This window comes from Chiloscyllium plagiosum, chromosome 1, assembly GCF_004010195.1.
Source record: "Chiloscyllium plagiosum isolate BGI_BamShark_2017 chromosome 1, ASM401019v2, whole genome shotgun sequence".
Classification (NCBI taxonomy): Eukaryota; Metazoa; Chordata; class Chondrichthyes; order Orectolobiformes; family Hemiscylliidae; genus Chiloscyllium; species Chiloscyllium plagiosum.
The window spans coordinates 43,622,341-43,636,141 of record NC_057710.1 but is presented as its reverse complement, the minus strand read 5'-3'; the positions used below and the strand labels follow the sequence as shown (position 1 = coordinate 43,636,141).

The window sequence follows — 13,801 nt, the reverse complement described above, 5'->3', positions numbered from 1 at the left end:
AAAGGACATCAGTGAATCAAACATAAGGAAAGGCAACAAAACCTAGCCCTGCCAATCACAAACACAAACAGATCAACCATGTTTTTATTGCACACTTGAGGAGCTAAATAGTCCACATCTGCTCCCATTTTATATGCTCCATTGCTTGTACACCTTGGAATGAAGAATTAAGCTTTCATCCACTGTTCTGGGAAACCAGAATATGTCAACTGATCCAGTGAGTAATCGCAATATTTTTTAAACAGTCACTTGTTAATACAGAATAGAAAATTGCTGAAAGGAAAGTCGTATTGCAAAACCTTTTCATCTTGCACTCAGTAAGATAAATTCAAGAATGCTAAACTTCAAAAAATTCAACATAATTTATACATTAAAAGAAAAGGGCACTGATTAATTGGCAAGGTTGGCAATACATTTTACTTTTTTGGACTACTATTTTGCATCATTGCTATTGTAGTCATTAAAGTTAGATTTGCGCTGGCTGATATAAGTAACTAAAACCTGTGTGTCTTCATAGGTGTCATGGAGAAGTTGGGTCTGGGCCCTGAAGATTTATTTAGCCAGAATCCAAAGCTTATCTATGCCAGGTTGACTGGGTTTGGACAAAGTGGACTATATTCCCGAAATGCTGGGCATGATATCAACTACATTGCAGTATCAGGTGACTTGAATCAATTTATTGTGATCAAGTACAGCAGTAAGGAAATCATTGTTACTGTGTCCATTTTAATGAATCACCTAAGTAGATTTTGAATGCGAAGAAGATTTAATGAACACACTTTTCTGGTTAATCAGCATATGTTTGCTTTTTACTGAATTTTTAAAAAATAATTGTTTTCCTTGCATTAATTTTTGCGTGGCTAAAATATTTCTATTATCAATAAATAATGTTCAAATTGTAAAACTGAGATGTACTTGCACCTTCAGTTAATACTGTCATGCAATGTAGTTTGTAATTATTTCGTGTATGTTAGCCTGTGGGTTGAATAATGTAACCATAATCTCAAATACTTCCTATCTCAGGTGGAAGAGGTAGGTATCCTCAAGATACCTCTTACTTCAGTCTTCTCTGTACCATGATATCACAACAACATTTAATTTAATGTTGGCTATGCTATTGCCAGCCCGAGCTGTGGAACATTTCACTGCTGTGCCATCATTCAGAAGTAAATTTTACTTAAATTACTCTCACTTTAGATGAGATTCCCTTCGGCCCAACAAGTCCACACTGACCCTCGGAAGAGTAACCCACCCAGACCCATTTCCCTTTGACTGATGTACCTAACACTATAGATAATTTAGCATGGCCAATTCACCTGCCCTGCACATCTTTGGACTGTTGGAGAAAACCGGAGCACCCGGACGAAATCCACGTAGACAAGGGGAGAATGTGCAAGCTCCACACAGTCGCCAAAGGCTGGAACCGAACCTGGGTCCTTTGCGTTGTGAGGCAGCAATGCTAACCACTGAGCCACCATGCCGTCCTTTGCCCTTGTCAGAATAGAAAGGTCACCTCTGTTATCACATATTGGGGGGAGGTGATAGCCTAGTGGTATTATCACTAACCTTTTAATCTAGAGACAATCTTTGCCAGTGATGCTCATAACTGAAAGAATTAATAAAAATAGTTAAATATTAAAATGTCTTACTTTGTAAGAAAGTTTATACAACTGTGTTTTTGTAATGCAGTTTACTAACAACATTTATTTGGAACTTAGGTCTTCTGTCAAAATTTGGCAGGAAAGGTGAGAAACCTTATGCACCACTAAATGTTATCGCTGACTTTGCTGGAGGTGGCATTATGTGTGCCATGGGTATAATGCTAGCCCTGTATGAGAGAATACGATCTGGAAAAGGACAGCTCATCGATGCAAGCATGGTGAGCTAATACTTTGACTACAGAAATCTTAAAATCTCTGTCTGATACTGATGGGGAAGAGGGAAAGGTATTGAAGAGCCTGATAATAGGCATCAACCTTGTAGACCTAGGGAGTTTGAGGCCTTAGTGACCTTGATAACAAACTTCACTTAAATAAACTTGATCCCAGCTGGAAGGAGCATGGGGCAGACTGAGAGCCAGAAGGGTTTTGGGGCGGGCTGCCTTATAGTGGCCGGAAGGTGGGAGGGAAGGGTGGCTTGCTGGGTGGCTGAATGGTGGGGGGGGGGTCTGTATTCTCTGCCCTGTTTCTCATGTGACTGTCTTGTATGTATTTGTTACTGTGACGTTTGTGATGACTAAATGTGGGATTTGAGCTTTGTCCTCATTTGCCTGAAAACTGGTTGAACGGTGGGTTTGGGGTGTGGCTTGGCCACCCCTTTCCCCTGTAAATTGTTGCTTCTTGTATATGGCTATTCATGTTAATTGTTCATTTGTATTTTGTACTGGTTAATAAAATTTTAAAAAACTTGATCCCACATCTGTCTAGTGGCCAACCAGGTTATAGCCTTGGTTTGCTGGTGGGGTTGAAGGGTTGCAACTGAAACCCAAGCAATGGCAGTCATTAGGGAAACTGAGCCTCATCATTTCAGTGATTGTCATGCAACAGATACTAAAGTTACCTTTTAATGGATTTGTGAATAAACAAGGTAGGCTATGTTAAACATATCTGGCATAATATTAAAGATAAACTCTAAAAATACATTAAGAGATATAACTAGCTGTATTCAAGATGAATAAAACAAAAATGAGAGAAATGTATATTATTAGATTAGACACATCTGTATATTCTGTTGGTTTTCCTCCCAGATGTTTAAGAAAAAGGTGAACAAATTGCTGATGCATTGGTCATAATATTCCAAAACATCCTCAATTTGCATGATAGCAAAATTGGCTATCTCTCTCCATGGTTAATAAAGCTCAGAAAGCTAAAGTAGGAACTTATTGACCTTGTATTCAAGTATCACTTGTGAGTAAGTACTGTTATTGGAGAACAAGTGACTGAGGTAAACTGAAAACAAAAAGTGCAGGAGTTCACAGCATAAAGAGAAAGCAAGCTAACATTTTGAATCTAGATGACTCTTCATCAGCCCCCGCAGTAATTTGCTCCTGTGTCGTGTTTAAGTGACTGAAGTATTTGGTCAAATATGTGTTCATCAGAGGAAGAGTGGACTTTTAAAGGCTAAGTCATATCTAACATAAGACTATAAATCATTCAGCTCATTGATTCCACTGTACCATTTAATGAGATCATGCCTGATCTTGTAATTCTAACTTTCACTTTCCTATCTTTTCCCCACAACCTTTGTTTCCCTTAATGATTAGAATGTGTCTCTCTCAGCTTTGAATATACTTAATGACTCAGCCTTCACAGCCCTCTGTGATGAAGAATTCCAAAGATACATGATCCTCTGAAAAGAAATTCCTTCCCTGTTTTAAATGGGCAATCGTCTTATTCTGAGATTACACCCACTGGTCCTAGCCTCTCATCCAAGGGGAAGCAACCTCTCCACATCTATTCTGTCAAGCCCCTTAATCTTGTAGGTTCTTCTTTCACTCTTCAAAATGCTAGTGAGTACAAGCCCAATCTACTGAACCTCTCTCCATAAGAAAATTTTTCCATACCCCTGAATCAGCTTAATGAATCAACTTATTTGACCTACCTCCAATGCCAAAGTAATATATTTCCTTTGATAAGGGACTAAAACCGGTCAGTATGCCAGCTTTGGCCTGATTAGTGCCTTGTGTAGTTTCATTAAAACCTCCCTTTTACACTCCATCCTTTTGAAATACAGGTCGACATTCCATTTGCCTTCCCTAACTGAAATTCAATGCTATGTTTTTGTGAGTAATGCACAAGGACCTCTAAATCCCTCTGTGCTGCAGCTTTTGGAGTCTTTCCCATTTAAATAGTTTGCATCTATTCTTCCTGCTGAAATGCATCATCTCACATTTTCCCACTCTGTATTCTATTTGCCAGGTTTTTGTTCACGGACTTAACATATCTATAATCCTTCTATGGACTCCTTATGTCATCTTCATTACATGCCTTACCACCTATTTTTGTTTTATCTGTAAATCTGATGATAGTACATTCACTTCTATCTTCCAAGTCATTAATGTACATTTTAAATAATTGTGGCTGTAGCGCTGATTCTCTCTACTAATTACAGTTTGCCATCCTGAAAATGCCCGTTATTCCAACTCTGTCTTCTATTAGCTGGTCAAATCTTGTATCCATGCTGATATACTATTCCTAACAGCTCATATCTTACTGAGTAGTCTTATGTGTGGTTCCTTAATGAAGACATGATTTGGAGATGCCGGTGTTGGACTGGGGTGTACAAAGTTAAAAATCATACAACACCAGGTTATAGTCCAACAGGTTTAATTGGAAGCACACTAGCTTTCGGAGTGTCGCTCCTTCATCACCTGAGCAGAGGCCAAGCAGAGGCTGATAGCTAAGTTTGGTACACATAGGGAGGGCCTCAACCGGGACCTTGGGTTCATGTCACATTACAGGTGACCACCATTGCACTATACACACACACAGATACTCCTACACACGGACACACATACGCGCGCACAGACACCCACACACACCCTTACAGACACACACACTCCTATACTCACACATGCACCCTCTCACAGACGTAAGACACTCTGCACCCAATAAACACACACACACATATAACCTGGTGTTGTGTGATTTTTAACTTTGTACACCCCAGTCCAACACCGTCATCTCCAAATCGCAACCAAAATTGACCTCATTCCGATAAAATTACACTTGTTCAAGTTTAGCACAGCTTTTTTTCTAGCCCAAGTTACCCAATCTCAGAGCTGAATTTTACCATGTTTTATGTTCACTATTCCTTGGGGATCTTTTACTCTGAGATCAATTATTTATGTCTGATGAGATGGGTTTATCAGATCCAAAATAGTCTGAGATCCCTATGGAGTCACAACATATTAAACATAGAACACAGAACAGTACAGCACAGTACAGGCCCTTTGGCCGTTGATGTTGCTGATCTTTTATCCTACTCTAAGATCAAACTAACTTAGATGCCCTTCATTTGGCAATCATTCATATGCCTATCCAAGAGTCACTTAAATGTCCCTAATGTATCAGACTCTAGTACTACTGCTGGCAGAGCAGGAAAATCGATGAGCTTTTGCCCGAAACGTCGATCTTCCTGTTCCTCGAATGCTGCCTGACCTGCTGTGCTTTTCCAGCACACTCTAATCTAGACTCTGGTTTCCAGCATCTGCAGTCCTTGTTTTTACCTACTACTGCTGGCAGTGTATTCCATTCACCCACCACTCTCTGTATAAAGAACCGACCTCTGACATATCTCTTAAACCTTTCTCCAATCATCTTAAAATTATGCCTCCTTATGATAGCCATTTCTGCCCTGGGGAAAAGTCTCTGACTCTTCACTCTATCTATGCCTTTCGTCATCTTGTACACTTCTATCAAGTCGCCTCTTGCCCTTCTTTGCTCCAATAAGAAAAGTCTTAGAATCCCTCAACCTTTCTTCATAAGACATGCCCTCCAGCCCAAGCAGCATCATGGTAAATCTCCTTTTCACCCTCTCTAAAGCTTCTACATCCTTCCTATAATGAGGCAACTAAAACTGAACACAATATTTCAAGTCTGAGCTTACCAGGGTTCTATTGAGCCGCAGCATAACCTCATGGCTGTTAAACCCAAACCCCTGTTAATGAAAGCCAGGAGAAAGTGAGGACTGCAGATGCTGGAGTACCAGAGTTGAAAATGTGGTGCTGGAAAAACACAGCAGGCCAGGCAGCATCCGAGGAGCAGGAGAATCGACGTTTCGGGCATAAGCCCTTCTTCAGGAATGAGGAAACTCAGCCAGCATACTATATGCCTTCTTAACAGGCCTATCAAACTTGGGTGGCAAATTTGAGAGTTTTATGAACATTGACCCCCAAGATCCCACTGTTTCTTCACACTGCCAGGAATCCTGTCTTTAACCCTGTATTCTGCATTCAAATTTGACCTTCCAAAATGAATCACTTCATACTTTTCCAGGTTGAACTCCATCTATCACTTATCAGCCCAGTTCTGCATCCTGTCAATGTCCCATTGCAACCTAGAACAGCCCTCCACACTATTCACCACTCCACCTTTGTGTCATTGGTAAACTTACTAACTTACCCTTTCACTTCCTCTTCCAAGTCATTATAAAAATAACAAAGAGTAAAGGTCTCAGAACAGATCCCTGCGGAACACCACTGGCCACTGAGCTCCTGGCTGAATACTTTCCATTTACTACCCACCCTCTGTCTTCAAGGGGCCATCCAATTCTCTGTCCAGACAGCCAAATTTACCTGTATCCCATGCTTCCTTATTTTCTGAATGAGCATACCATGGGGAACCTTAAACAACGATTTAAAATCAATGTACACCACATCCATTGCTCTACCTTCATCAATGTGTTTTGTCACATCCGCAAAGAATTCAATAAGGCTTGTGAGGCATGACCTGCCCCTCTCAAAGCCATGCTGTTACAACACATGGTAAATCCTCCTGCTAAATTTAAAACCAGCAACACAGAAAAGATTTATCCCGTGCAGTAATCTGTAAACATTTGAGTGCCAAGAGTATTTAAAGTAAAAATTAACAACTTTATTTCTTAAAGTATAATGGAGTATAATTAACTAACCACTATTTATGATTTCTTCCTCCTATAATACTAGTCCAATAAAACTCCCAATTAGGATTTACAAAACCACACTTCTTATCTCAAAACCAGGCAGTTTTCGTTCTTCCATTCGGATCTACCGTGTCTTCTTTTCTTCTTCTTAGGAATTTCTGCATCACAGATTACTGATCGAAAAGGTTCTTTTAAGAGAGTTATTTTTCAAACAGTCTGTTTACATGCTTTGCTTGTCAGTTCTCCTCTCAACTGTTCAATTTATCCAAGCATCGGATTATGTCACTGGCTTTTAAGATTGTCAGTGTACTAAATTCAAACTGGATTGGAGTTTGATATTTTTCTGGGTATAGTTTAAATTGATTGGCCAAATTCAAATTTATTTTTGTCTCCAGGGCAACGAGCTAATTGAATTGTTTGACCAAGTGTTACATTGTTGCCTTATTGAGAACACTTGGTGCTGTGTCTGGTAGTTCTGCTGCTTTTAACTCTTTTAAAGTATACCCACAACTTCATAACTGGTTTTCCACGTAACCATAAATCCTGTCTCTCAGAATCCTCTCCAATAATATGCCCACCACTGACATAAAACTGTAATTTCCAGGATTATCCCTATTCCCTTTCTTGAACAAGGGAAGAACATTTACCACCCTCCAATCATCTGGCACTACTCCAATGAGGACACAAAGATCATTGCCAAAGGCTCACTAATCTCTTCCCTCAGTTTTCCTTAATCCTCTCCGCTGAAGCTTTTCCATGCCCCCCTTCTAGCTCTCCTAAGTTCATTCTTAAGTTCCCTCCTTGCTACGCTCTTGCTTGTAACCTTCTAGTGCCTTGCCTCCTCAAATTTAAACTTCTTTCTTTGTCTTGACTCGATCTTCTACATCCCTTGTCACCCAAGGTTCCTTCACCCTACCATCCCTACCCAAGGTTCATTGGATTCTGAGGAGAAAGTGAGGTCTGCAGATGCTGGAGATCAAAGTTGAAACTTTATTGCTGGAACAGCTGGATTCTGAATACATTCAGAAACTATTCTGAATACAGTCTATGAAATCCTCCTTGTTGCCACCTCTGCCAATGAACAAATCTAGTTGAATTTTGTTGAAGGAACAATTAAAATGGTGGATAAAATAATAGCTGTTGATGTTATTGAAATAGATTATCAGAAGCCATTTGCCAAGTTCCTCTTTAGAGACATTATAAAAATAGAAGCATGAGATTTGGACACAAATAATTATTGGATAGGAGACAGGGAGGTGGCCTAATTACTCTGTAGTCACCTTTCAGGATATGCTTCTTGAGGATCTGTATCCATGGCCTCACTCTGGTAAATTGAGTTCATAGTGGAGTAAGTGTCAAGTTATTCAAATTAAAATGAAGAAAGAGAGATCAGATTTTTTTTCAAACTGGCTTGTAGTTAGAAACTGTGGATGAACCACAGAGAGAGATTTTGAAATGTTTAAGATGGTTGGAAGTACATATCTTACATTAGTGTCCAACATTAGATGTGATTCAATAATTGGATATTCTTGCAAATTATGATAAAACTGAATCTTGCATACATTTTGAGGGAAAGAAGTGTGGGCTGTAGGTGACTATTTTGAACTTAATCAAGGGCATTTATGGGCTGGAAAGAGTTTGTGAAATAAACTGTAATTTAGCTTAATGGATTGGTCAATAGAGATAAATTAAATTTAACAGATTATTCCACAAAGCCCAGAATAGATGCATTTAAGTAATAAGGAAAGTTCTATGAGGTGGTCCCACCAGCCATGGTTAATTTTTAAAAAGTAAGACATTTTCACTGTATCCTGGTATATGTGACAGCAATAAATCAAATGAAACTCAAAAGATGCATAATTCTGCAAAGATAGGTGGCTGAACAGAATATTTTAAAAAATAGCAATTTCCAGAAGCGGGCTGGGGTGTTGGAATTAGAGTATGAAAGAATGTTAGCGAAAAATAGAAAAATGGACAGAAAAGATTTAAGATATTTTAAAGAAAAGGGAGTTAACAAAGTGTTGGTTCGATAGAAAATGAGTCTGGTGAATTAGTAATGGAGAATAAGGAGATGGCAGATGAATTGAACAGACATTTTGCATCAGTCTTTGTCAGAGATTATGTAAGCAACATCCTGCAAATAGCTCTATTATCACGAATTGAAAGGGAGGGAGGAACTCAAGAAAATGACAGTTCCCCGAGAAATAGTGCTGAGTAAATCATTGCAACTGCAAGTTAACAAGTCCCCATGTCTTAATGAATTTCATCCTAAAGTTTTAACAGAAATAGTTCGTGAAATAGTTCATGCATTGGTTTAATTTCCCAAAACTCATTAGATTTAGAGGAAGTTCCTTTAGCATGGAAAATAGCTAATGTATCTCCATTATTTAAAGAGGAAGGTATTAGAAAACAGGAAATTATAGGTCAGTTAGCTTAACATCTGTCATACAGAAAATGTTAGAGGTTGTTATTAAAACCATTATAACAAGCGTTGGAACCATTGCTGATTTCTCTTTTTTATCAATTTTCAATTGAGCTGGAAATGACATATGGACTTTGGGACAGCTTATGAAGAAAGGAAAAGACAGACTAAACAAGCATTGTATATTCATGAGGCCAAGCTTGGAAGCTATTTGTAGGCTGATTATTGATTAAAGAGGTTCCAACATATATAGCAACCTCAGGAAGAGCATCATGTTGAAACATTTCAGACATTGGCTATTAACAAGGTTGGTACCTGGGAATTGATTCCGACAAGAGAGACAATGTTCAAGAAGATGGCACTTGTTGAATGGGTAATTGAGGTCTCAGGACTCCAGAAGATACTTCATAAGGTAGCACATCAAAGGCTGTTGCAGAAAATAAAAGCTCATGGTGTTGTGGGTGACGTATCGGGATGGATACAAGATTGGCTGGCTAGCAGAAATTAGAGAGTAAGAGTGTATGAGCCTTTTTAGTCTGGGATGTCATGAGGGAAAAATGCTGGAGCGTCAAAGCTTTACAATTTATGTAAGTGATTTGAATGAAGGGACAGAAGGTATACATATTTCTAGAGGTATATCTAATAATAAATGCTGGCCAGTGATGCTCAGGTCCCATGAGTGAGTAAAGGAAGTATCTAAATTGGCTGTTGTCACAAAAATAGGTAGGAAAGTGAGTTGTGATGAAGATATAAGGGGCCTAAAGTGGGATATAGATAACTGAGTGGGCAGAGAACTAGCAAATAGAGTACAATGTGGGAATTGTAAATATGTCCATTTTGGCAGAAAGAATAAAAAAATTAAGCATTTTATTGAAATGGTGAAAGCTTGCAGAGCTCCGAGTTGCAGAGAGATCTGGGTGACCTCATGCATGTATTGTAGAAGGTTAGTGTGCAAGTGTAGCAAATCATCAGGAAAGCTAATCTTTACTTATTTCTTTACCTACACAAAAAGTGATATTGTTGGCATTAAGGTCACAGGCACCGTACAAAAGTGTATGCCCCACAAATGTTACCATGGCAAGACTGTAACAATTTATAATGTTGTAAAGCATGCTGTTGGTCTTATTATCAACAAAAACGTCAAAAGCATGGTCCTTGCCAAATAATTAATACCTGTATTGTGCATATTCATCGGAAAAGTTGGGACAGCTTTCTACAGTGAGTGAAGAGGCCAAGAGAGTGGTGAAGGAGAAGGGGACTTCAGTTGAGTTGAAACGCCAGCCTGCTCAGCCCAAAAAGGCAAACAAGCTACAGCTGCTGGAACCAATTCCACATGAGTTCATAGTATAATTATGTTAATGACTCAGATATATATTTTCTGTCTAAAAAAAGTTGTGTTTTATTGAGAGGGAAACTCAATGCAAGAGTAGAGAATTCAGTTATGTTAGGCAGTAGTCAGACTACATCTGGAGTACTGCAGTTAAGCTAAAAGACTAATACTTGGAATGAGAAAAGGCCAGACAGATCCATTCAAGAAGTTTTGAAAGTTGCAAACTTTCCACTTGCCTTAAAAAAAATGATTCCTCCCACCTGGAATGTGCTGCTAGAAATCTCATATTGCAGACCTCTCCCTGCTTTGCTATTCAGTTCAAGTTGTAGTGTGAATGACTTGAATGCTAAGAGCTGCTGTTTTGTGATTATCTTATAGATGATCTGATTTGTTTTTTTAAAATATTTAAACTGATGGAAATGAGGTTCATTGCTCAATTCCAATATGTTCGGAAACGTCGTCATCGGATGGTGATGAGGTTAAAATTCAGACATTTCTTTATTAAACATTAAATAAAACTAATGTATTTTTTTCCTTCAAATTGGAATTGCCTCAAAATATTTTTTATGTCTGTCTTAATCAGCTAATTAAAAAATATACACAGTCTTTTTTGAAGTCCTTGAAGTTTAGTATTTCTTTGGGAAATCATTTGTGTTGTAAAGTAATTTCCCAGAATTATCAGTTGGATATTTATAAATTTTGAAGTTCAGTGAGAGTGATTTTACAAAAGACAAATTTAACTTTTTTTTAAAGCCTGCTTAGTGTTATCATTAGATCTGAGGAGATGATATAATATCATTTTAAAAAATATATAGCTGGAAGTTGCGTTGAAGTTTTTTTGTATTCATGACAGGGCAGGCAGAAGTGGTTAGTAGCAATGTCACTGAGCTAGTAATCCAGAGCCCCAGGCTAATGTTCTGGGGACATGGTTCAAATCCCACTGTGGCAGATCAGATTTGAATTCACTAAAAAGCTAGAAATAAAAACTGGTCTATTCTCTTTTGTTCAGTGGTGGTAATAGCCTAGTGGTATTGTCATTTGCTGTCTAAGAATCCAGGGAAGATTCTGTGGGAGGGGGGTTTCCAAATCCCATCATAGTAGAATGCAAAGTCAATCTATCCAGGTATGCTGGCTAGCTGGATACAGAACTGGCTTGGTTATAGAAAACAGAGGGTAGGGGTGGAAGGGTGCTTTGCGGAATGGAGATCAGTAACTAGTGGTGTTCTGCAGGGATCAGCGCTGGGACCTTTGTTCGTAACATATATAATGATCTGGAGGAAAATGTAGATGGTTGATTAATAGGTTTACAAATGACACCAAAATTGGTGGAGTTGCAGATGGTTAGGATTACCAAAGGATAGAACGGGATAATAGGTTGTGGATTTAGACTGAGAAATCGCAGATGGAGTTTAAGCTGGGCAAATAGAAGGTGATGCATTTTGGAGATCAAATTCAGTTGCGAATTATACAATAAATAGCAGAACCCTTAGGACACAGAGGGATCGAGGTGCACTGAAAGTGGCAACACAGGTGGTCATGAAGGCATGCAGCACACTTGCGTTCATCAGCCATGGCATTAAATATAAAAGTTGGCAGGTTGCACTACAATAGTATAAAACCTTAGTTCAGCCATATTTGTAATTTGCCTGCAGTTCTGGCCACCACACTACCAGAAGGGTGTGATGCTTTGGAGAGTGTGCAGAGAAGATTTACCAGAATGTTGTCTGGACTGGAGGGTTTCAGTTATGAAGAGTGGTTGGATAAACTTAGATTCTTTTCACTGGAAAGATGAGGCTGAAGGACGACCTGATAGAGGTTTACAAAATAATGAGAAGAATGGATAGGATGAATAGTCAGAGGCTTTTTCCCAGAGTGCAAAGGTCAGCTACAAGAGAGCACAGGTTCAAGGTGAGAGACGGAAGGGTTAGAGGAGAAGTGCAGGGAAAATATTTCACATAGAAGGTGATGAACGCCTGGTATGCACTGCCAGTGGAGGTGATGGAAACAGGCACATTAGCAATGTTTAAGGGACCACTTTGACTGGAACAACACATCCATCCTAGGACAAGCCAAACAGAGACACGCACGAGAATTCCTAGAAACATGGCAGTCCAACCAGAACTCTTATCAACAAACACATCAAATTGGATCCCCACTTACCACCCTCTGAGAAAAAAAAGGAAATGACCGCCATGAGAAATGACATCATCAAGGAAACCTAAACACATAAATAGAAAGCAGGTTATAACACCAGCTTTATTGATGATGTTACCTAGTATGGTGACGAAATGTCTGAAAATGAACCTTTCAGCTCAGCGAGCAAACTTACATCCACATCCTAATAATCTTATATGTTTCAATAAAGACAGATTTTGTTTACGTGATTTCAATTCTTCTATTTTTAAAAATCTGCTTGGTGTTTGTCAGATCGAAGGAGCAGCTTACTGTGGCTCTTGGTTTTGGAAATCACAGCAGTTGGGCATTTGGGATCAGCAAAGAGGTGAAAACCTACTGGACACTGGAGCACCATTCTATGAAACCTACAAGACATCGGATGGAAAGTACATGGCTGTGGGTGCATTGGAGCCTCAGTTTTATGAGCAACTGATAGAAGGCAAGTGTGTTTCTTTTCTTTACGACTACTCTATCTGTTGTTCAGAAGTAACAGGTGTAAAACGTTGTCTCTGTTGGGTAGTTATGGCCCCAGAATCCAATCAACTGTTCATAAGTAATTTTAAGTTGATTTATTAAGGAACAACAGTTTAGTTTTAATAAATTAACTAAACAGACAAGAAAAGTATACAATCAATGATGGTTGAGAGTCTTAGACTTGTACCAGAGAATGAATGATTAAGACAGAGTATTGATCTCAGCAAATTGTGAGGGCAGTGTCCTGCTCTCCAGCAACAATGTTAGGGAACTCTTTCTTCCATCCTTCCTGGTCCATCTTTTTATATAAAATAGGCATTTGCCTGACTAGTACTACCACCTGAACAAGACCAAGCCCTAAATGAGGACTTGTTAATATATTTTTTTCTCGAGACTGGGCACTTTCCCTACATCAATTATAGAGTTATAGAGCCATAGAGATGTACAGCATGGAAACAGACCCTTTGGTCCAGCCCGTCCATGCAGACCAGATATCTCAACCCAATCTAGTCCCACCTGCCAGCACCCGGCCCATATCCCACCAAACCCTTCCTATTCATATACCCATCCAAATGTCTCTTAAATGTTGCAACCGTACCAGCCTCCACCACATCCTCTGGCAGCTCATTCCACACATGTACCACCCTCTGTGTGAAAAAGTTGTCCCTTAGGTCTCTTTTATATCTTTCCCCTCTCACCCTAAACCTATGCCCTCTAGTTCTGGACTCCACGACCCCAGGGAAAAGACTTTGTCTATTTATCCTATCCATGCCCCTCAT

The 13,801-nt window shown here is 39.2% G+C and overlaps 1 protein-coding gene across 1 annotated transcript in view; it reads left to right on the top strand.

The window, feature by feature from the left end:
• The first annotated feature begins 485 nt into the window (after window positions 1-485).
• amacr (alpha-methylacyl-CoA racemase) overlaps window positions 486-13,801 on the top strand; it is a 52,736-nt gene continuing 39,420 nt past the window's right edge. Inside the window, exons 1-3 of the mRNA XM_043681004.1 lie at window positions 486-661; window positions 1,719-1,879; window positions 12,801-12,987. Of these exons, the coding sequence (XP_043536939.1) occupies window positions 523-661; window positions 1,719-1,879; window positions 12,801-12,987 (487 nt within the window). The 5' untranslated portion in view covers window positions 486-522. The remainder of the gene's footprint in view (window positions 662-1,718; window positions 1,880-12,800; window positions 12,988-13,801) is intronic.